At 34.1% G+C, this 24,762-nt stretch overlaps 2 protein-coding genes across 7 annotated transcripts; both read right to left on the bottom strand.

Moving 5' to 3' along the window:
* Positions 1-838: 838 nt before the first annotated feature.
* Positions 839-6,467, bottom strand: LOC137835083 (interactor of constitutive active ROPs 4-like). Of its 6 annotated transcripts, none has more exons than XM_068643424.1 (5): positions 6,228-6,467; positions 5,987-6,055; positions 3,923-4,003; positions 2,821-2,900; positions 839-2,211 (listed from the first exon to the last, which is right to left on the bottom strand). In XM_068643424.1, the coding sequence occupies exons 4-5, from the start codon at positions 2,832-2,834 to the stop codon at positions 1,083-1,085; spliced, it is 1,143 nt and encodes a 380-aa protein (XP_068499525.1). In that variant the 5' UTR covers positions 2,835-2,900; positions 3,923-4,003; positions 5,987-6,055; positions 6,228-6,467; the 3' UTR covers positions 839-1,082. The 6 variants fall into 6 exon arrangements, with proteins under 6 accessions (XP_068499525.1, XP_068499524.1, XP_068499526.1 ...); XM_068643423.1 differs by having other exon boundaries at positions 2,821-2,897; positions 6,228-6,444; XM_068643425.1 differs by lacking the exon at positions 5,987-6,055 and having other exon boundaries at positions 2,821-2,897; positions 6,228-6,391.
* A 2,310-nt stretch (positions 6,468-8,777) lies between these two features.
* Positions 8,778-9,224, bottom strand: LOC137833924 (zinc finger BED domain-containing protein RICESLEEPER 3-like). The gene has a single exon (XM_068641994.1). The coding sequence runs from the start codon at positions 9,222-9,224 to the stop codon at positions 8,778-8,780; it is 447 nt and encodes a 148-aa protein (XP_068498095.1).
* Between the last annotated feature and the right edge of the window lie 15,538 nt (positions 9,225-24,762).

Raw genomic sequence — 24,762 nt, 5'->3', positions numbered from 1 at the left:
ATAACGTACGGTAAATTTGTATGAGAAGCCTTGCATCATTTGCAGGTTCTGAAAGATGACTTCATTTTTGTTTTGTTGGATCATGTTCACTTTTTTGATTGCTTGATTTTTTTTAAAGTCATAGAAACTAAGCCAAATGACTTGAGATTAAATATACAATACACATAAATTTGGTTGTAATTGGTCATTATTGACTGTGATAAAACGGAAACAGTGAACAGATCTTTCAAAGAGTAATTCTATAAGCAAGCCAAAGATAGAAACTTAATTCACGAAATTTTACTAGAATTTGTCTTTTCCGTTTGAAAAATTCAACATATTATGTTATCTTTTTTGTCTTTCTATCTTTCTCTTTAGTTTATCACAATTCTAATTGGAGAACAGCAACAATAGTTCAAGTATCCTTGCTTCTAAAGAAACTGAGTCAGTTACTTAGAGTTAAAGTGAATGAGTTCAAAATGATAACATTCTTCAAGTGAGATGATATCTTCTTTGGTTTTGACAATGTGTGCGAGAAAAACTTGAGTGCTTAAAAGTCCAATAAACCCATAAACAAGTTGGTAAAGTTGGAAAATTTGTAGATTTCTTTGATTTATTCATCTTCAAATTAAAGCTCATAGAATTTTACTCCAATCAGGTGGACAGTGTTGCACTTACCACGAGTGTTGCACCTATCACGAGTGTTGCACTTACCTTTCTGTATATTATTTTCATCTGTTCATAACTAGCTTTGCTTCTTCCAAAAAATTGAGTTATAATTTTGCTCACTGCAAACAATGTTATAAATGATATTAACAGGAAATGGAGCATGTCATTGTAAAAGTGCCTTCATCAAAGCTGAGGAGAAGTGAAATATATTATCCATCTTTCAAAAAGTTCATAACTTCACATCACTACTACCTTGCACAGATCATGCAACAGTAACACTACACAATTAATGGCCTTGATAATACCAGAAATGACTACAGATGGCAGAAGGTGCAAAGCAGTAAGCAACTGTATTTGCAGTTTCTGCTACCTTCAAAACATGAGCTTAGTTAAAAAGTACTAATAATTCACTCACTGAATATATAAACCAGAAATCACTTTTGGCTCTTCTTTTTCCATAAATCACCAAACATTCTAATCCCAGAACCCTTCCTCTTTCCTCCTCCAAAACCTTCATCCAAGTCATCAGCCATACCAGGGGACCCCACATAACCATTGTACCTACCAGCAGGTGTCTCAAACGTTCCACCAAAGTGCTTATCCATGGAACCACATCTTTCAGGAATCCTTGCGCTCATATCCACACCCCCAGCAAGCACTGCAGCTGCAGCATCTGCTGCTTTTCTCCATTGCTCAGTTTGCACCCTTAGCTTCTTCATCTCTGATTCTAATCCATCCTTTTCTGCTTCCACAGATTTTAACTTCCCATTCAACTTATCTGCATTGGCTTTACTTGCTTCCAACTCTTCTCTCAGTTGGTCCAACTGCAAGGTCATTCCTTCTTCCTTGGATTGAGCAGCTGACACTTTTGAAACTGCTTCATCCAGTTGGTTCTTTAGATTCTCTTTCGCATTAGTAATGGACTCTAACTCCTTCCCTTTCTCTTCCAAACTGGACTTCAACAAAGCAATTTCATCATTCTTCAGTGACAGTTCATGCTCATCCACAGAAGGCTTTTCTGGCATTGATATTGCTGGTTCATTTGAGTCTTCAAACGATAGAGTTTCTTTTTCTGATTGATCTGCAGGTTTGCCGAATTCAATTGCCAACTTCTCAATTGGAACTTCAAACACATCAGTCTCTTGTTGGTTGTCATACGAAATAACATCTTGGGATTTGGTTTCAGTTTTGTTAGACTCTTGATCATTCTTGGAAGTGCACTTCTCTTGGAACTTCTCTACCACAGGCACTACTGATTGCACAGCTTTCTTCACTAGCTCATCTTGAGCTTCTTTCTTTGCGGCTTCAGCAGAAACTAGCTGATCCTTCAAAACTTTTAACTCTTCTTGTGCTTGACCAAGCTGAGATTCCAAATCTGCAATGCGAGTTCCTAGCTTCTTCTGATTTAGTGCCTCAGATTGGGTGCCTCTTGGTGAACGCCGGTCTCCTAGCTTAGGACTTCGGTCAGCGATCGGCCGATGATGCAATGGATCAGAGTCAGAACTTGATGTCCGAAGTTGATGAGGACCTCGTGGAGACTGCCTTTGAGGCAAATCAGATCCCCTGGTTGGAAACAAAACTAAATAAAAAACTACATATGGAAAGAAACTACAAGTTAACTAGAGCATTGGTATGTAATTTGCTGGCCCGTTTCATCACGGGACACATTAGTAACATGATCAAATGACAAAAGAATATTTTTACCTAACATGAATGGCAGGGGCAGAATTTCTCAATATCAGTGTGGCAAGAATCACTGAGGCTCAAAAACTTTTACTGACCAATTTGACTTAAAATTGAGCTGACAAGTGAAGGCTCCGAAAGAAGTAGTTGTCATCATTAAGATATGATATATTTCCATTAATCATAAAGATTTTATTCTTAAGAGAAGATGGTGAGTTAAAGTTATAATGTATTATTGATAGATCAAATAACATTGGAACCATGGAAAAACCACATATAAAAATGAATTTGTCAAATGCACCACAAATTCCTATAATGCAGCAGATATATATAAGCAGCACGAAGAGAGACGTGCATTGCTTGTGATGAACAAGAAAAACAGTGAAAGAATACATAAAATTAAGTTTATTGGCATCGGAGAATGCGGATGTGGAGAAACTAGTATATGGAAGGAGTGGAATATTATACTACTGGATAAGATTATCACACCTTGATCTTGGCATTTGATATGCTTGAAGATGGCAAATGATGGAACACTGAAGGATTTCTTTGCTAAAAAGTCTCACCTGCTAAACAAAAATGAAAATTCAAATGACTAAACTGTATGATCAAGTGAACTACAATCAATCCAGAAACACTACAAACATGAAGTATACATAATTATATTTGCAAAAAATGGAAAGAACCAGCCCATGTAGATAAAATAAATAGTACAAGATGAATAATTAAAGAAAGGGTTAGAGGAGTAGGATCATGGAACCTTTTTAGCAAAATGTTAAACAGCAGAGAAATGCGGAGGAGAAAACATTCTTCAAGATTTCACTTAAGTTTAAAGGACTTGAAGCATATGGAGCACTTCGAAGTTTAATAGCAGCAAGACTTTTATATTCCTCCATCTAGCCTCAACCTCCTCCAAACCATAATTAGGTAAGAGAAATAGAAAGACAGAGAAACTCACAATGGCCATGCACATTTATGGCCTTGAACCCACATTATCATAAAGGAGCCAACTCACTACAACCGTGACTATTAAACTAAAAGGCAGTTGATTTAAACCCAAGATACCAAAATTTATCTTCCAGTAGAAACTAGGAAGGTAGATGACCCTTAGGGAAAAATCATGAAGAGATAAAAAGAAGAATAAGGCAGCCCCCACATTGCATACTGGTCCTGTGTTCAAACAATGACATGCTAAAAAAGTATGCCTCAAATACCACCCCCAAGAGCAAGAAAGCATGCAGTGTCAGAGCCTACTTTATGCAGTGCTTTTTGCTTTGTTTAAAAGCGAGCAAGTGCTGTAAATATTGCAAGTGTAAATGTTGCATGTTTTACACAAACTGAGTAAATGCAACCTAATACAGACAACGGTCCATGGTTTAAAACTCCGAGAAAAATACAAAACCACCACCCCAAGAAAGGTAAAAAAGAATTTATGTGACCCCATGTATATAAGCAACCTGATACTCCTAGCAAAGAAGTAGCTATTTCACTTCCCCCATTTATTGCACCAGGCCCACCACACATTCAAGTGGTTGTATAATGGAGTTGAAAGAGGTACAACTCAAATAGTAGTCATATCAATGCTTTTTACCTTGGCTTCTGAGTTGTAGTCTAAAGTGGTTCGTTGTTCATGGGTCTCTTTTTGAGTCAGGAGCTTAGCAATGATGAGAGCCTAATAGCAGCATTAAAGGTTAGTTCATCATCAAAAACAAATATGAATAATTGTAATTCAAACAACCTTGTTAAGAAAAAAAATTAATAGTTGAGAAGTTACATAGTCCATGTAACTTGTTGAAAACAGTGTTGGTGAAGGGGCCAAATACATAGCAGTAGGTAAAACAATTATTGAAGGAAAATCAGTATCAAGATCTTGTGTCATTTTGAAAACTGTGGGGACTGGCCAGCACAAACCAGAAAAAAAAAGCAAGAAATTTTGGAGCCCACGGTTACTTGATAAATATCTTATGTTTATCATTTATTTTTTTCATTATTTTTGCTTCGAGTGACACATCACAAAAATGAAAATGATAATCAGATGGTAGAATATCCTTTCTCTCTGAAACTGTCCCTCCCTTTCAGGAAACCGAACCCATCAAGACCCCACATTATAAAAAGGAATGGCACCACTACCCCATGGTGGTTACAGATGCATATGAAGAGAGAAATTCAAATCCCTGTAGTGTAATACTATATCACAAGTTAAAGTTCATTTACCTTTAGCCATAAAATATAATGTGCCAACAACAACTTTTTTTGGAACCAATGCAATTCAAGACTGTGAATTGTTATGACCAACTATTCTTTCACAATGGATGTATAAGGTGTGAAAAGTTATGATACATGTGAATAACATAAATATTTCATCGAAACATTTGTACTTAAATTTTGTCTTCTAAGCAAGAGTTTTGTTTTTTAAAAGAAATCCCCATAGCATCAATTTTATCAGTTGTTGCTTTTCACAAATTTAGACAAAAGTTACAAAAGACAGCATAAAGTAACCTTTACGTTAAACTTATAAATCTTGAATAAGAACAAATACGTGACGGAATAATGAGTATAGTAGAATATGCCATTTTCACAAACTTATAATATCTCCATGGCACATATTCAGACAGAAAGTAACCACACATCCAAGGGAATAGTACATAGATAAAATCAATTTGTTTGGAAGTTTTGGTTCCTCCAAAGAGCAAGAGGGTCTTAAATGTCCTTAATACTAATCACAATTTCTACTTTTCTTCTCAAATCCCTCCAACACAACACAAATTCCCCACCGCCATGTTTGGCAGATGGGTTTACAGAGGAAAAGAAATCCATGCTACCAAACATAACATAAAACAAATCACACGGATTTAATAATCACGCACTTACTAGCGCGTGAAATGTGAGACTAAGGAAAATACCAAATTTAGCTAATGTACAAAATTTAAGAAAAAAATGGTGGAAAAATGAATCCAACTTTAAAAACAGTAAATGATACACAGACACAATACAGCAAAATGAAATAGAAACTTCCATAATGTTGTTCAATATTGAAAAATAAGGTATGTGAAAAGATATTTTACCCCACACAAATAAAGATCTGAAAAATACTAAAGATACTTTTATTCCACAATTAGTATCAATGATTATTAAATTATTGTTTCGATCTTGAAGTTTAATAGGAACCATAGTAATAATTAAAGATTTAAAAGTAACATTTATTAGGCATCATGCAGAAATAACTAAAGATTTAAAAGTAGTATTTATTAGGCATCATAAAAGTTTTCTTTAAAGGATATACCAATGAAGTGATTTGACCAATAAAATACTAATACTATAAAGAAAGGCATTCAAAAGACAAGGGTCAATCACCACTGCTTACTGCAGGGGAACAATTCAAGGGTATAAGATCTTGATAACATGGTGAAGATTCTCCAAATGTGTGCTCATTTAAGTGTTTGGTAGGGAAGAAAAAACTCAAAAACTGAAGAAAAGTGTAGAAAGTCAAAACCTTTGAGAGAAAAAAAAATTACACACCACGCGTGTGCAGTTGCTGAGGCGAAAATTGCTGATGTTTGCTGAAGGCAGAGAAGAGTGACAATGGAAAAAATCGCACCATAGATTTTTTTTTTTTTTTAACTATTTGTAGATTCTAGCAGAGTGAAAAGCTCACCTTTGATGATGAAAGTATTTTGCTAAAGAGAAGAACAACTGTGTGAATCAGCTAACACTGTTGAAGGATCTGAAAGCATCTCAAGATGAGAGAGTGAGAAGAGAGAAAAGCCTCTCAACAAAGACTAAACACACACACAAAGTTGATGAACCCTTTTAAGTGCTTTGCATATGCATATATATTTGAAACAAAATAGAAAAAAAGAGAGTGAGAAGATGTTATTGAAGTGAAAAAGACATACCCCAGAAGCAGAAAAGGCGTAGAAAGGCAGAAGAAGAAGAAGAAGAGAGGAAAAATGGGGTTTGAAAGTTTGAATTAAAGCTGTTATGAAGTGTGACACTAGGTGGTGCTTATTTATGAGTGTGCAACTTTCAAACTGGTTGGGGAAGGAGGAAGAGTACAAAACAAAAGGGTCATTTTGGGGAAAATGTTTCCAATAATAAATGTCTTAATGTTGTGAGTATTGCACTCTTGGAAATCTAACTCACACAACAGCTCTTGTCTTTTTGTCACTTTCTCCACAATTCAAAACCTTTCCCACTTTTTTAACATTTTCCTCTTGTTTTCTCCCAACGCTACCTCCTCAACCCTCTTCATTTCAAAACTCACACTAATTCAAATAATAATGATAACAATGCTAATTTAATACCATAGGTTAAATTAATTAATTAATTAATGAAATGTTGAATATAAATAATGGATTTTGCTTTCCGTTTGAGTAATGCGTGTATGAATGTACGAAATCTCTAAACCAAATTGTCACGTGCCTGACATAGAATCATCTAAGAACAGTGTGGGTTTATCTTCAGAATTAGTGATTAATTAACTATGTTTATATTGAATTATTAATCAACAATTAGGCACGAATGGAACGCTCTTTTTTTTTCTTTATTAAAAATTAAGATGTATGAAAACTAGTGTCACGTCAAATTAAAATTAGTATTATACGAATATAACATTGTTATGTTTTAGGCTCTTTCTTGGTAACCAAATTTTAATGAACTGTGTTGAGTTTTAAATTCTCGAGGTCTCCTAATAATTTTACAATAGTTAATTATGTTGAATATAGAAATCTATGGTGATTATGAGAGCATTTGTTTTATTGTTACTACCAAACCGAGGAGAGAAATTTAATTTCCACTTGATTGGCGGACTTAATTTTTTACAAAATTTGAGATAAATTTTTGTTCTGAGATAAACTAATTGTATAACTTATATGTTAATTTTCAAATAAGCAATTTATTATATATCAAATTATATCCATCGGGTTACTTTTATAAAAATATAATGAGTTTCTTACTAGTTTTAATTTTAACTTTAGGTGGTTATAGCCTATTTACATGTAAAGCTTGTGAAAAATTAATAATCAATAAGTTTCCAAAACAGAACAAAATCTAGATATTACGTTAAATTTTTACTCTCTCAATATAAATAAATTTTTTCTTCGGCTATCAATCATGTTCGAGAAGAAAAGTCAAAAATTCTAGACTTGTATTTTAAGAAAGTAGGACATGAAAAGAGTTGCATTGTATAAAAAGAGAAAATTATAAGGATTAAGGATGGCAAAACGGGCTAGCCGGCCCCGCATAGGTCCGTCTTGCATAGGTCCACCCTATACTTGATTCGCAAAATGTTGGTTGGGTTGACTCGTCCCACAAAATGAATGCGGGCTAGATTTTCCGTTCTGCCGTGCATAAGGGTTGGTCCACAGTTTGCATGTCAGGCCGCATTTATTTTATTTTAATTTTTTAGAAATTGAAAGAAAAAAAATATATTTTTTGTTCTTGAAAAATTGTCAAATTGAACTTATATATTTATTACTATTAAATATGAATTTTTTTTCTTCCATTTCAAACATAGTGAAACATCAATAATTTAATTAAGATAAAAACTAAAAACAATATTCTTCCACTTCTAAAACAATAAAAATACCTAATTCAAAAAAATTAAACATAAAAATTAAACATTAATTCAAAAACATTAAACATAAACATTATTAATATTCTTCCATTCAATAACTTTGGATGTAGCCTTAGAAGAACTTTCATCCAATTTTTCATAATTATAATTTTCCCCGTCATCTGCATACATTAAAACAATCACAATGAATTAATTAATTTTTCATAAAAATAATACAATTAAAATAAGATCAATTAAAGTAATTGAATTATCCTCAGAAAATCAATGCTTCCAACTAGAAGTACAAATGATTGCTTCCACATTTTTAGACAAAAGTCGATTCCTATACTTGTTAAGAATTCGAGAACCAATGCTAAATGCATATTCTGATGCAATTGTGGTTATAGGGATGCTCAACAAATCTCTAACCATTAAAGCAAGATCAGAAAAACGTTGACTATTATTTTTCCACCAATCTAACATATCCATCTGCTTTAAATAGTCAAAATCCAAAGTTGATTCATCCAAATAAGTGTCAAGTTGTGACCTTCCAGCTTTATTAGCTACTTGAAGCTTGTGCATTTTTAATTCCTATTATGATGTAATAAGTTAGTATAATAATGGACTGCTGTAAAAAAAATTAAAAATGAATTAAAGTGCATTAATAAGTACTATTAAAGTAAGTAACTTACATAAAAAAGACTTGGTTTAGACATAGATGATGAGAATGAAGATTGTCATTCCTTATGCTTTTGAACACTCGATGATGTTGTCAAACTTTTGGTAGAATATTCAGCAAAAAGTTTGTATAATTTTTCCTTGATCTTTTCCAATTTTAGTTCCCAAGTAAGTGAATCAATTTTTTTAAAGCAAAATCTCAATGTTTCTAACTTCATCCTTGGTCTAAAATAGCACCAAATGCAAGTACAACGTTATATTCATCCCAATATTTCTCAAACTTTACTATCATCAATTTACCCATGTTCTTAATTAGTACATCTTCATCCTTCACATTTTCCATCAACAAACACTGAATTTTCCAAACTTGTAAAAAATACAAGTTGGAAGTAGGATAACTTGTAACAAAAATCAAGTTAGTGATATCATAAAAGGGTAACAAGAACTTGCAATTTTTTCCAGCTCTCTCCCACTCTTCCTCCGTATGGAAATATTTATAAGATTCATCAACCAAATGCAAGTTTCCAAAAACACGTTGATATTTAAGAGCACTTTTAATCATCAAATAAGTAGAGTTCCATCTTGTAGGGACATCAAGACACAACCTAGATGATGCATCAATATCACTAAACTTTTCAAGGCATTGTTTAAATTTCACCATTCTACTTTCCGAACCCCTCACATATTTTATGATATTTCTAATTTGGTCCAAAGCATCACCACACCTTTAATCCTTCTTGAACAATTAAATTTAATATGTGTGCACAACAACGAACATGAAAGAATTCACCACCATATATCAAACCATTTTGTAAAAGAAGTTGTCTTTTTAAAGTATTTTGGAGAACATCATTAGTAGAAGCATTATCCAAAGTCATAGAAAACACCTTTTTCTCTAGTCCTCAATCTTGTAAAAATTCATTAATTTTCTTAGACAACTCAAAACCTGTGTGAGGGTGGGGCATATGACAAAAGTTCAGTAGCTTGTTATCTAACTTCCAATTCAGGTTAACAAAATGTGTAGTCAATTATATGAAACCCTAAGTATTAATAAATGTCCATAAATCAGAAGTTAAGCATATTCTACTAGGAATGGAAACAAGCAATTTCTTAAGCATTATTTTTTCTTTCATATACATTCTCCCAATATCAGCCTTAACAGTGTTTCTAGAATCATAATTACATAAGGACACAAGTAGTTTATCCAAGTCCTAAGTTCGGGATACTCAACAAATTTGTAAGGCAAATTGTGACTAATAATTAGACTAGACAACAATTCCCGATATACAACATGATCTTTTTTTTTTTTGCCTTCAATTTTCCCTGCATATCCAAAATCATTTGACCCACATCTTCAGTTTTTCTTTTAACACATTTCATAACATGATGATTTAAATAAGAAGTCTCATATTTTCTTCCACCAGTTACATATATTTTGTTGCAACTATTGCACTTTGCCTTTCTTTTCCATCCTTTCCCTCCCCAATATGAGTAAAATACCTCCAACAATCAGATGTGCTAGTCTTATCCCTTTTCTTTTTTTCCAGGTTTAATAGTTTCAGATTGTTTCTCAGTATTATCATCTTCCTCCAATTCAAACTCACAAAAAGGCATGTTACGTTCCTCATCCATTACAATCCAATTTGCAAATTGAGATCCTGTTGGAAAATATAGAATAAACATATAATCTAAAAATAATTCTATAATCTAAAAATAATCTATATTCTAAAAATAATCTATATTCTAAAAATAATCTATAATCTAATTTATAATTTAGATTGGAACATTTTAGAGGTTTCACTTTTGTTTAAGCTTTTTTATATTAACATCAATGGTGAGAAAGCTAAAGAAGATTACCACTGGACACGAAATTAACCAAGTGGTTAAGTAAGTGTGAAGGTTCACTTTTAGATGGCAAAGATAAAAACACTACTATGGTGAAGATGGTGATGATAGTTTGCAGAAATAAATGAACACAAGAAAAAGATAACAAGATGAACACCGAAATTAAACGAATAGCATAAGAATATAAAGAGGAATGAAAGGTGGCGCAATAAGAAGAAAACAAAAGAGAAAAGATGAAGGGATGAAGAAAACTCATGGAGAAGGGGCAAGCAATCATGCCACTTGGAGGATGGATTACTCCAAGATGAGTGGTGAAGAGCCACCACTTGAAGTGCACAAACACTCAAAATAAGACCCACAAAGGAGAGCACTCAAGTCTCACTAAACACTCTTGCAAAGTTTCTTTTCTATTTTAAAATTCAATGTCAAAAATACATGAGGCAAGTCACCCTTTATATAGGAGAGGATGACTTGGGGAGCAAAAGTGAGAGGGGTAGGGGTGTCATTTGTGAGAAACCTTCTAGAAAGCAGGTAAAAGAAACTCTAAACCTAGGTGCACGTCATGAAAGGTGTGCTTGACACAAGCCCAAATTACAAAGTACACCCTTCTGTAGTTTATTCTTCTATTTGGAACTCCCAAAGTGAGCCCAATTTATGCTAAGTACACCCCATATTATGTTATATACACCTTAATCTACTGAAATTAAAAATAAAGAGATTAGTTGGATCTCAGCTCCCATCATGTGGACTCTGCTCCAGGTGGTCCTCTGAGGAATGATAGGCTTTGAGGCACTGGATATGGAGTGATCTTAACCAAGCCTTGTGTCTTGTGTCATGCTTATATTCATCCTTCTGGAAGGTTGGGCTAGCTTAGTGGGTTCTCTATCTCTCAAGGCTTCATCAAAATGTACATCATGCTTGTCATGTTTTCTGGATGTTTTGAATCCCGCCCCCAATTTGGGTTAACGTTTATGCATTATGGGGGATTGAGTGTTGAGGTTGACTGCCTTGAACATTTTCTTTTGGTAATGGCAGGTCTTCGTCATCTTCTTTGTTTTGCTCGTCAGGCCTACCAAGTTTCCAGACGCCATTTACCTGGAAAATATTCAACTTTCTCATAGTTTTCTTCCCGTAATGATGATTTCATCCTCGCATGATTGATGAATCATTTGATAAATCCAAGTCATATACCTGCATGATCCGTGTTATTCAAATGACATACAGAAGATGCATATTGTTGTCTCGACATTTCATCATGTGTTGCATTGGGGTCAGTTAATCAATATATTATTTTTGATGCACCATTACATGAAATATCTTCATGCAATAGTAGAGAGCAATTTTTTCCCCGATGACACAACATGTGCACCCATGTGTAATGAAATAGTTTGTCATTCATAACTAAACTACCTACATTTCTTACATTTTCATCGTGTACCTCTTCACGAATCATGGTTGACAGTGCCACTTGACGATCATAATTTAGCTCCTCAGGGATGGTGCCAGAGGTTAACAAAATACCAGCATACTTTAAATTTTACACGTTCATCCAATCCATTTCTCTTATTACAATCTTTTGTGAGTTAATCTCAATACAAAGGTCACCATTTGGTGTGAGCTTCAAATTTTTTATCCAATCTATTTCTCTTATTACAATCTTTTGTGAGTTAATCTCAATACAAAGGTCACCATTTGGTGTGAGCTTCAAATTTGTGTAAAAAACTCTAATGAGGTCCTCATAATATGGAAGTTTCATACAAAGGATTGGTTGTAATCCATGGAAAAAAATTAAAATGCATCGCTTTGGGTGATAACACTAGTCTGTCGTGAAATCCCTTCTCGTATAATACCATCTGGTGTTTCAAACTGAAATACCATGAATAATCCAGAACGTCTTCAATCCCTGTTGGCGCAGTAGGAGGAATTGAAGCATCATGTGCAGGAGCTTTATACTTACGTGTTTTTTGTCTCTTAGTCGATGATGTCACAAGACAAACGATATCAAAGCACTTTCTCACAAGCCATCAGACGAACACTGAAGATTGCACATATCAGACAATACAAGTATCTTCTACTCATCAGACAAACCACTATGTGAGGGAAGTGTCCATATTAAACATTTACATTCTTAGAAGGTTTTATGACACTGCTCTTATGTTTTTAAACCTTATTTGATATCTCTAAAATATAGAAAACATTATTTTCAAATAAGATTAATGATTGAATAATTTTGGAAAGTTTCGTATTTGAGAACGTAACACAAAGAAATTTGAAAATCTCAAATACATTGTGCTTAAATGATTTTGTGAAAGAAAAACATTTTAAATGTTTCAAATATATTTGTCCAATTAGATTTAATTTTGAGACTGTATTAGAAAGATTTTATATGAATAGTTCTTATAATGTAATGCCTTCAAAAAATAGAGCATGAATGTTTTCTATATAAAAGAGTTTTACAAAATATATTCAATAGAATAATATTTAGGTTAAATGTGATTACATTTTATATTAACTTGGAGAGTATTTGAAACTGCATTCAAGGTTTTCCATTATATCAACCTCCCAACAATAATAATAAGTTCAAATTAAAATAAATGAACAATATATAACTTAAAACTCCTCATTCCACACTTTTAACTCAAAACAACATTCTTAGTCCAACACACGACATAATTTCTCATAAAATGTAATCAATCAATATACTTTACTTTTAAAACTAGAGTAACGAGAGATCAACGCATAAGAATTTATCATGGTTCACCCAAATTCGGGCTACATCCAGACCCCTTAAGCAACTACTTTAGAGCTTCCACTAACCAATAGACTTGGTTATAACAAGTATTCTCACCTCCCTAGGTTACAATAAGTATTCTCACATCTCTAGGTTACAATGAGTATTCTCATCACTCCAAGTTACAACGAGTATTTACACCTCTCCAGGTTACACCTTCATAACTTCCTCCTAAGATTGAGAACTCTCAAGAAAACAAAGAACACTCTCGAAGAGATCACAAACAAAGTTCACAAGGGTATAACTTCACAATGTGAAGAATTACAAGGGTTAAGCATTCAACCCAATAGACTATATGCTTTAATTGATTGATTAGATGTTTACTGCAACTTTTGTATTTTTAGCAAGATCACTTGAATATCTTGAATTTCTTGGCTTGTCTTGCTTCGTTATGCACCCAAATCCTTTCATATAGATATTTGAATTTGCCTTTTGATACATTAATTGGTTAAGTTTGAATATTTCAATATTTTCATATCTTCATCTATTTGGTGTTAAATGCTAAAAATAGAAAGTTCGGATTTCAATCTTTCAATTTATTTTTCCTTCGAATTTGTTTAAGAAACAAATTCAAAAGTATTTGCAATATGGGTTAGTAAAAACAAAATCAAAACATAATAGAAAAATCATTTCATTCTAGATAACGTGTGATACAAAAGAAGATTGAGATATATTCACAATATGTTAAAATGATATTTTCTAGATTTAATTTTGAATAAATCTATTTAGGAAAAGACAGATTTTAAAGATATAATAAAATAGGGTCAAACAGATTCCTTCCACAAATTGAAATCTTTTCAATTTTGGATATAATATCTCTTTGATTGAACAAATTTTTACTAGATATATGTATTCAGAAGATTTCATTTAATTGTTATATCAAAACCTGATACTTATTCAACACGTTCATCAGATTCTCTGGCCTAAACAAAGTTGTAGACGCTTAAAGAGCCTATTGTATACTGCAACTTCAACTAACCATTGTTAGATCATTTAAATCATAGAGAAAACATATCATTTAGATCACAAATAAGACATTCAATCTGAATTTTATTATGCAATTAAAAAGTCTTATCAAACTGTTTGTCATAAACAATCTATCAGATCGTCTAGCATTACATACTACAATTATACAAAACACTATTAGTTCATAAAAGTAAACAATTATAGTTGATTTTCATTATCATCAAAACATATAAGCTTTACATATGATTGATGACCGTCTAGGGGCTTGGTCATCAGATCGCCTAGGGGCTTGGTTATCAGACTATTTAGGGGCTTGGTCATCAGATCGTTTAAGGGCTTAGTATGTTGGTGTAGTTGGCTCTAGAAGAGGGGTTGAGTGGAGTCTTAAAATCTTCGTTGTGGATAAAGATATATTGTCTAATAGACTTTCTAATCATAACATATAAGATTGTCTAGAATAATCATCTAGGCATATTGTCTAACTGGTCGTCTAGCTAGAAGAATAGAATAAATAACAAAACATGAGTAATAGCAAGTGTAATCACACAAGAATTTATTTTGGTTCACCTAAATCTAGGATGCATCCAGTCCCCTTAAGCAAATGCTTAAGAACTTCCATTAACCAAATCGTTACATAAGTATTCTCACATCTCTAGGTTACAATGACTATTCTCACCTCTTTAAGTTACAACGATATTCACACCTCTTTAGGTTACACCTTCTTAACCTTCTTCTGAGATTAAGAACTCTCAGAAGAAACAAAGAACACTCTCAAGGAGAGCACACAAAAATACTTACGCAAGTATAGCTTCAAAAAAGTGAAGAATTACAATGGTTTCACACATAACCCACACAACTTAATGCTCTAAGGACTAGAGTATACGCTCATTGCAGTACCCAATATTTTCAGCAAGATCACAATATCTCTCTTTTTTTCTTGGCTTTCCTTACTTTTGTTCTCCACCTTCAATCTCCTTATATTTGCACTTGGTCAACTTAAATGATTAAGTTTGGATATTATAGTATCTTTATATCTTCATCTTTTTTCGTGCTAAACGCTCAAAACAGAAAGCTTGGATTTACAATCTTCCAATTTGTTTTTTCTTCGAAACTACTTAAGAAAGTAATTTCAAAGTATTTTGAATATGAATTAGTAAAACAAATCAAAACATAACAAAAAAATTCATTCCAAAAAACATGTGATACGAAAATAGGGTACTTGTGATATAATCCAAGAAGACAAACAGATGACCAAGGACTCAAGATACAATTCACACGGTGAGCAGTTATCTCATTAATCAAGTCAAGGCCCCACGAAAGATCCGACAAACCTTACCAAAAGAAGAACGAGGCATACACCAGAACATCAATTGTTCTTTCTTCTAGTCTTATTAAAAATAAAAACATGTAAATATTTTGGTCTCACTTTGAGGGTCTAAATAGTAGAATAGGCTAGAGTAGGTTCATTTAACATAATAGGGGGTGTATTTATCATTTTAGCTTGTGTCTAGTCCATTAGGGTTAGAATGTAGCCCTAGCTTCTAGAAGATATGCCTAAGGAATGGTTTTGACCATGGTCAACACCCTAGGCAACCCCTCTCCCCTTCCTTTTCTACCCCTCACTCATCTTGCCCTCAAAATCACTCCTTCCTATGTAAAGGGTGTCTTCCTCCATGTATTTTACACATTGAAATTTTAAGTAAAGAAACTCTAATTGAGAGTCTGAGTAATCCTTTTTATCTGGGTCTTATCTTGGGTGGGTAGTATCCGAAGTGGCAACTTGGGCCTTATCTTGAGTGAGTGACATCTCAAGTGGCGGCTCTTGCATCACTTATCTTAGAGTCCCTCTGCTCCAAGTGGCGTGAATTCCCTTTCTAATCCATAAGTTCTTTTCATCCCTTCATCTTTTTCCTTCTTTATTTGCGCCATTATCCATTTCCATTTCATGTTCTTTAATGTTCCTTCCATTCGGTCATTCTTTATCATTTTAGTCTTGTTTCGTTTCCTCTTTTATGTTCTCTTCAATTATGCACCTTTGCATCATTATCACCATATTATTGTGTTTTTTTCTCTTTGCCTTTGTGAAGTGAACCTTTCACACTTACTTAACCACTTAGTTAAGTTCGTGTTCAGTGGGGATCTTCATAAGGTTCTCACCTTTAAATTGATAAAATCCAAAATCTAAACAAAAGCGAAACCTTTAAAATGTGCAATCTAAAATTAACTCACATAAACTTTAGATTTTCAATTTTCAAATTATTTTTTATTAAAGAAGATTGGGAGATATTCACAATTCATTACGAAAGATATTCACAAGATTTATCTGAATAAAACTATTTAGGAAAATATATATTTTAAAGATACACAAAAAAATAGAGACTAGCAGAGTTAATGCGTAGATTCAAATCTTTTTGGTTTTGGACATAAAATCTCTTTAATTGAACACAATTTTCAGTGGATATATGAATTTAGAAGATTTCATGTAACAATTATAACCAAAACCTATTATTCGTTCAACATGTTAATCAGACCATTTATCGTGAACAAAACTATAGAAGCTCAAAGGATCTACTCTATACTACAATTGTACAAATCATTGTTAGAACCAAATAACACATTCAATCTAAATTTTGTTATGCACTCAACAAAGCTTATCAACTCGTCTTGTGAATATATGTTATAGACGTTCATAACATCTATCAGATTGTCTAATGAAAACTGTAGTTGTAGAAACATTGCTCATATCTTTCGATATACAAGTATACAGTCAGATTTTGTTATCATCAAAACATAAACACAACATATGATATCTTACTCATCAAACCGTCTAATGGTTTAAAAATCGTCCAGTGCCTCAACAAACCATCCAAGGATTCAACATGGTCATCAGACTGTCTAGTGTTTCATCAGACTATCTGGGTCTTCCAATGTTTCAATAGTAGTTTCAAACATAAAGAATTCTCAAGGGTTAGCCAAGACTGAATAATGACAAACCTAATATAAAGAAAAAAAAAATTCTAAACAATCAAACACTTCCTCTTATTAAGATATGATAAAGTGAAAATAAATATAACTCTATCTTAATAAAGTGAAAATGAACCTTAATTCTCCAACTACTAGAAGGTAGAATCAAATTTAGAAAGAAGTGAGATTTAAAAAAATGGAGACAGAAAAGAGAAATGAAAACTTAGATAAAAAAAAATACATGCAAAGAGAGAATAGAATATTAAAAAATATTGAAATGGGATATTACAAAACAAAGAATTGGATTCAAACAACCATGTTAATTAAATTTCTTAAGAAAAAAAAGAAAAACTGTAATCTCATCATACAATTTAAATTTTATATTTACCTCAACTTTATAGAATTTGTTTATAAGATTAGAATTTTCTCTCTTTTATATATTTTAATTTGATTATATTACTAATTAACATGAGACGTGCAACACAATTAAAATAGAAAATTGAAACGGATAGATCAACTGCAAAAATGTTATTTTAAAAAATTAAATATAAAACTAATTCAGGAAAAAATCATAAGTAATTTTAATTAAAATAAAAGATATTCAAATCAAAATGAAATCGCAAAATTCCCAAATTAATGGAGCCACAATAATTGTCATACCATTTGAAGTTTATATCTAAGTTAACTCTATAAATTAACTTATGACATAAAAATTTACTTTCTTATATGGTTAATTTTGTTATATTAATAGGCGAATATAAGATTTTCAATATATATATATATATATATATATATTATTTATTTTTTTGCTTTAAAAGTACAAATACTTTTAACTTTAAAATAACATCACTTTATTTATTTGAGATCTTCCATAACTCTAAACAAGACCTATGGTGTTTCACATGCAAGAAAGTAAATATTCATTCTATCAAACTTTACCAACACAAGATTGTATAATTATTTAATTTATATTTAATTTATATTTAATTGCTAATTTAGTCCCTATACTTGTATAGATTTTACTTTTTGATCTTTATAATTAAAAGTCATCAATGTGTCTCTCCACTTTAAGCCCTATCATCCAAACTTATAGGGATTAAAAGAAATTAAAAAGAGTATTGTACAAAAGATCCAAAACTAGTTATTTTTAAATACAAAGAATGAAAATAAAACATTTTCTTACTATATAGCCTTTCACTTAACCTTTTGTATATGATCTAAAATATAAATATGTGAAGTAGTATTAGAAGAGAAGCAAGCATTGAAAGTTTAAGAAAAAATGGGGAACCAAATTCCTTTCCACTTGCCTTACCAAATTAAAACATGATGTTGGAGATGTCTTTTTCCATGGTACATTGATGGTCTTCATAATTGGATCCATGGTAGCACCACTTTGTGAGGCCCTCACCTCCCATCATTTGTTTTCTTGTCTTGCTTCTTTCAATAATTTGTTTTCACTCTCTACACTACTTACTACATATCTAGTTTTGGGACACAACTTTGACTTATTTGCAACCACTACTCACCTAAACTATAATATGTTCTTATTTCCTCCTTATACTAACAACCATCACCTTTCATTTTCTATCTTTAAAAGGATAAATAAAAGTAAAAATTATGAGAGATACAAGAAATAAGAAATATTTTATCCAAAAGGGTTTATTAAAATAAGTTAAAAACAGTTTATAAACATATTTTATCAATTATTTTCAGAACTTCTCCAAAATATTTAGCACGTAGTTATGATATAACATAATTTTAAGTAACTTTTGTAAATAAGAATTTCAAATGGACCCAAAACCTACTATAAACTTTTTACGTAATAGTATAATACTCTCTTCTTTTTTTTCAATTCAAACATGCAAAAAGAATAAAATTAATTTTTCTCTAAATTACTTTTATTTTATTACATTTACAGAAATCCTTTGGACATTTATATAACAAAAATAAACGTAAAAAAGCTGTCATTCAGACATTGGTTGACTCCTAGTACTTATCCATAATTATACATAGGACTTCCTCATGGTCGTAGGTTATTCACGAACTTTCCATTAAAGTTTAAAGACTGAAATTATACTATTATATTCTAACTTATTTTTATTAGAGTAATCATCATCAACTTACTTATTTTGTCTCTAGCTATATTTTTTTATACTAACGATATATATATATATATATATATATATATGTATGTATGTATATATATATATATATATATATATATATTAATTGGAAATTTAGAAATTAATAATTTCAAAAAGCGTAAAATTTATCAAATGAGTTTTGTTTTAGTTCAACCACATATTTTTTATATAAATACATAATAAAAGTTGAATCCTGATCAACATGTTTAGAGAACTTAATATATCCTTTTATGTGTTCTTTATGCACATTATGATAAAACTTCATGTCAAATGGCTAAAGGAATAAAAAAAATATATGATATTTTTTATCTAGATTTTTTTTATTTTAATTCATTTGTCCATCACCCTGAGAATGATTTAGTAGGAATATTGTTAAAAATCATTTTTCAAAATATTTTTAAAAAACTAAATTAAACACGAAAAATATACTTTTTTAATTTCAAATTCTAAAAAAAAAAAACTGAATACTTTTCTTTTACTAAATGTTTCCCTATTTTACTGAGTTTGTAAGTATTATTCTAATTTTATGCATCTACGATTGATTACGATTAATAAAATAAAAACAACAGAACCTCAAATATTGGTTACACCATGTGATCCGATTTTTTTTTTTCTCGAAATCTCATCGGTTTAATACTATACTTTTTTTTTTACTTTTACTTTACTTTTTTTTTTAATTTTGTTCCACTGATCTATTTTATTTTCTTTATAACCAAGTTCTTATAGTCCCTTTAGTTAAATTGATGGTAACACCATTATACAACAATTATAGGTGACAAAAACAAGAAATCACACCTTATAAGTTAATTTTTTTTTTTTACAAAATCAAGTAACACAAGTAAACAAATATAATAATATTGTCACAATAAATTCAACAAGAAAATATTACATTAATTTACCTTTTTTAAATTGTATCAAATTGATAATATTTAAAATAATATAATAAAATTACAAAACCATCATATATATATAGAGATAAGAAAAACCATTAAGCCAAACTTTTTCTTTTCAAATTGAAAAAAAAAATATATAATATATTGACAATCTTACATCAAAATATTTTATTGAAATAAAATAATTTTAAAATTATATTAGTCAAATCACACTGTATTTAATTATTAAAAGTAACATTTTAAAAAAAAATCTACTATGACATTAATGTTGTACTTTAGTAGTTAAACACACACTAAGTGATGAGTTGGTTATTAATCATGGATGGATTATAGTTGAATGGATCTGATGCAATGGTAGAATTAATGGTATGGCAGTGTACCAGAAGTTTATGATGACAATCTCAACATGGGATGTACCAGCATAGCCATGTATGTTTCCTAGGGCAGAACCCTACACTGTTCATTAAAACACTGCTCTTAATATGCAAGGTACAGGACCCATGATGAGGGCCACATTTCATACTACTCCAATAATCTCTAGCTCAAGAGTGTGGTTTGTGACATGTTATTGTCATTGGACTTTTTTTTTAGTTTTTTTTCTCCAAAAGAAAAAAAAAAGTGAGGAATAGGTATTGGAATAGTTTCATTCAAAAAATTTAATGTGTTTGCATGGAAGATATTAAAGATGATGCATGTGAGTGTGGAAGGAGGTGGATGAGATTTGTTATGTTTAAAGAACTTGTGACAATGCATGTGAAGCTTAAATGCTTATGATATCTCATCAACTACTTCATTGACCCAACCTCATTATTAGTTGACTCACTCACCATAACCTCACTCAATACTACATTCATCACTTAATCTACCATTTCTTATCTCAATGTTATCTCAATCAATTTATATTTTTCTAGGTGTACTGGTACGCACCGGACGAACGCACGTGGCCGACCGGCCTTATACACTAAATGGAAACGAACGCACGTGGCCGACCGGCCTTATACACAATAAATGTAAGGGCATTTATGTGACAAGCTAAGGTGGTTAAGATACACCTCCGAAGAATAAGGAATATGCGTTTAGAGAAGATATGTTCCCCGGGTATTCCGAAGCACGACTGACAAAACATATCCATAACCACCCTGAGCCCAAGGGATAGAAAGCCCATTAGGCAATCCTATAAATACTGTGCTCAAGCCAGAGAAAGGTACGTTTTCATTCACTTACGAAACTGCGCTTAGAATCTCATACTTACTTGAGCGTCGGAGTGCCTTCGCAGGTACCCTCCCCCGCCCGACCGAAGTTGATAGCACGAAGGGACGACCGACCAAAGGAGACAGCAAGAAAGGACAATCGACCAGAGGAGAAGAAGATCAACACGTCAGCAATTACACCACGTCAACCGACCGTGCCTGGGCCCCATCTCTCCACTCAGGTACAATTGGCGCCCACCGTGGGGCCGAGGCAAATCTTCAATTTTTGAAGCTATAATGGTTGCGACAAGAAACAACAACGACGCTATGGCAGAACAGATGACTATGATTCAAATCCTCCAAGCTCAGATGGAGGAACTGCGACAAAAGGGGATGGAAGACCATCGTCAACATGAAGAAGATAGACGCCTCCAAGAAGAAGATAGACGCCGCCAAGAAGAAGAAATCGCCTTATTAAGAGAGCAGAATGCACGACTCCAACAACAGGTCGATAATCCCGAACGAGAAGGCCAATCCCATATGGCCGACCGAACCGCCTCTCGCATACCTACACCTGCCAATACCAATCCTGCTTCCAGAGCTGAAACAGTCGAAAGAAAGTCAAGGAAAAGGGGTCATCCTTTTACAGACGAAATTATCACCACTCCACTTCCTGACAAATGGAGAGGCCTCGTCATTAAACTCTATGACGGCTCGACCGACCCGGACGAACACTTAAATGTCTACAAGACGCAAATGACTTTGTATACCACAGATAACAATGTGTGGTGTAAAGTATTTCCCACGTCGCTCCAGGGAGAACCTCTTACCTGGTTCACAGAGCTGCCTCCAAACTCCATTAACGATTTTGACACCCTAGCCGCAAAATTCTCCACTCAATATGCCACTAGCCGACCGCATCACATGTCCTCCATGTCTCTCCTAGCGGTACAACAAGAAAAAGGTGAATCTCTTAGAACCTTTCTAGATAGGTTCAACAAAGCATGCATGAACATCCGAGGGCTCAAACAAGAGGTTGCATTGCACCATTTGGTCTCGGCCATCCGACCGAGCCGTTTCACTGAAAGTCTCATCAAGAAACCACCTCAAGACATGGAGGACCTTCGAACTCGAGCAACCAAATTCATGCAAATCGAAGAACACATTGATTACCATCAACGGTTCAAAGCTGTCGGATTCGGAGCCCTTAAAGACCAAACCCAAAGTAAAGAAAGAGAAGTCGAAACCGAACGAACCGTCCGAACCACTCTGAGGTCCGACCGGAATAGGGGAGGCCGAATCCCCAGGTTTAACAGTTACACCCCTTTAACTGTGCCGAGGGGACAAGCCCTAGATGAAGCACTACAAACGGACCTAATCCCGACATTGAAGCAGTATCAAACACCACCGAATGCAGATACTGCTAAGCGTTGTCAATACCATCAGAATTTCGGTCACACGACCGAAGGATGTCAAGCTTTGAAGGATAAAATTGAAGAACTCATCCAAGCTGGCCATTTACGGCAGTTCGTCAAGAGGACAAGGAGTTCAAGATCCCCACCACGGAATACTGACCGTCCTTCCCGTGGTGTCGACCGGTCGTACCGTAACGATTACAAACGCCACACTGACCGTAGCCAGACTTCGCGAAAACGCAGCGAAAGCCCCGTTCGGCGTACACGCCCCCGTAGCACAAGTCCCGACCGAAACGCCCGACCTCGCCAACGAGTCCGCGAAGTCATCAACATGATTGCTGGACCCGTTAACTTGGGCGAACCGAACCACGAAACAAATTATATAGCTGGAGGATTTGCCGGTGGCGGGTGCTCAAATTCCGCCCGAAAGAAACATCTTCGTGACATCCAGTCCGCTCATGCTACCACGAGGAGGCGTCCACATATACCTCCGATTACTTTCACTGACGAAGACTTTACAGCCATAGATCCAGCCCAGGACGACCCCATGGTCATCACTGTAGAAATTGACAAGTTCGCAATTGCCAAGACTTTGGTAGATCAGGGTATCTCGGTCGATATATTGTATTGGGACATTTTCAAGAAAATGCGCATCCCAGAAGCACATATTCAGCCCTATAACGAACAAATTGTAGGGTTCTCAGGTGAACGGGTCGATACTAAGGGGTACATAGACTTGTACACAACCTTTGGTGAGGAAGACGGCCTCCATAAAACAATAAACGTACGATACCTCCTGGTTAACGCACAAACTTCCTACAACATCCTGCTCGGTCGTCCGTCCATTAACAGATTAAAAGCCATTGTGTCCACTCCACACTTAGCCATGAAATTCCCCTCGGCTAACAACGACATTGCAACCATCCATGTCGATCAAAAAACCGCTAGGGAATGCTATGTAGCAAGTTTGAAAAGTGAGCCAACTCGACGACTCTATACAACCAATACGGACGACCGAGTCCCGCAAAAACGAGGACGTTCCCCCACACGGTGTTCCGGACGACACATGTCCCGTCGTCAAATGATAGCCCTTGTTGACCTCGACCCTCGCATGGACGATCCCCGTATGGAAGCAGGAGAAGACTTGCATCCATTCCCGCTTCGCGATGATCGCCACACTACGCACATCGGTACTTCGCTGAAACCGGACGACCGAATGGCCATCGGGACGACACTTGTTAAAAATTCCGATCTTTTCGCCTGGACGGCCGCTGATATGCCTGGCGTAGACCCACAGGTTATCACTCACCGATTATCACTGTATAGAGAAGCTAAACCAATAGCTCAAAAGAAAAGACATATAGGCGAGGAACGACGTCAAGCCGCACGTGAGGAAGCCGACAAATTGTTACAGGCTGGATTCATTCGGCAGGCCCATTACACCACATGGCTAGCCAACGTGGTTATGGTGAAGAAAGCGAACGGAAAATGGCGTATGTGTGTTGACTACACAGACCTCAATAAAGCTTGCCCAAAAGACTCGTATCCTCTGCCTACCATTGATCGTCTCGTCGACGGTGCAGCCGGGCATCACATCCTCAGCTTCCTTGATGCCTACTCTGGCTATAATCAAATCCAAATGCACCCGGCCGACCGGAAGAAGACGGCCTTCATGACTGATTCCGGCAATTTCTACTATGAAGTAATGCCCTTCGGACTCAAAAATGCCGGAGCCACTTATCAAAGACTAATGGACCACGTATTCCACGACATGATTGGTAGGAATGTTGAATTCTATGTCGATGACATCGTCGTCAAGTCCGACTCATGCAAACAACATATTGCCGACCTAAAAGAAGTTTTTCAGGCCCTCCGCCAACACCAGATGCGACTCAATCCGGACAAGTGTGCGTTCGGCGTCGAAGGGGGGAAGTTCTTAGGTTTTATGCTAACTCATAGAGGCATAGAAGCTAACCCCGAGAAGTGCAAAG

This window comes from Phaseolus vulgaris, chromosome 5, assembly GCF_000499845.2.
Source record: "Phaseolus vulgaris cultivar G19833 chromosome 5, P. vulgaris v2.0, whole genome shotgun sequence".
Classification (NCBI taxonomy): domain Eukaryota; kingdom Viridiplantae; phylum Streptophyta; class Magnoliopsida; order Fabales; family Fabaceae; genus Phaseolus; species Phaseolus vulgaris.
The sequence above is the reverse complement of the archived record's forward strand: the minus strand, read 5'-3'. Positions and strand labels throughout refer to the sequence as shown.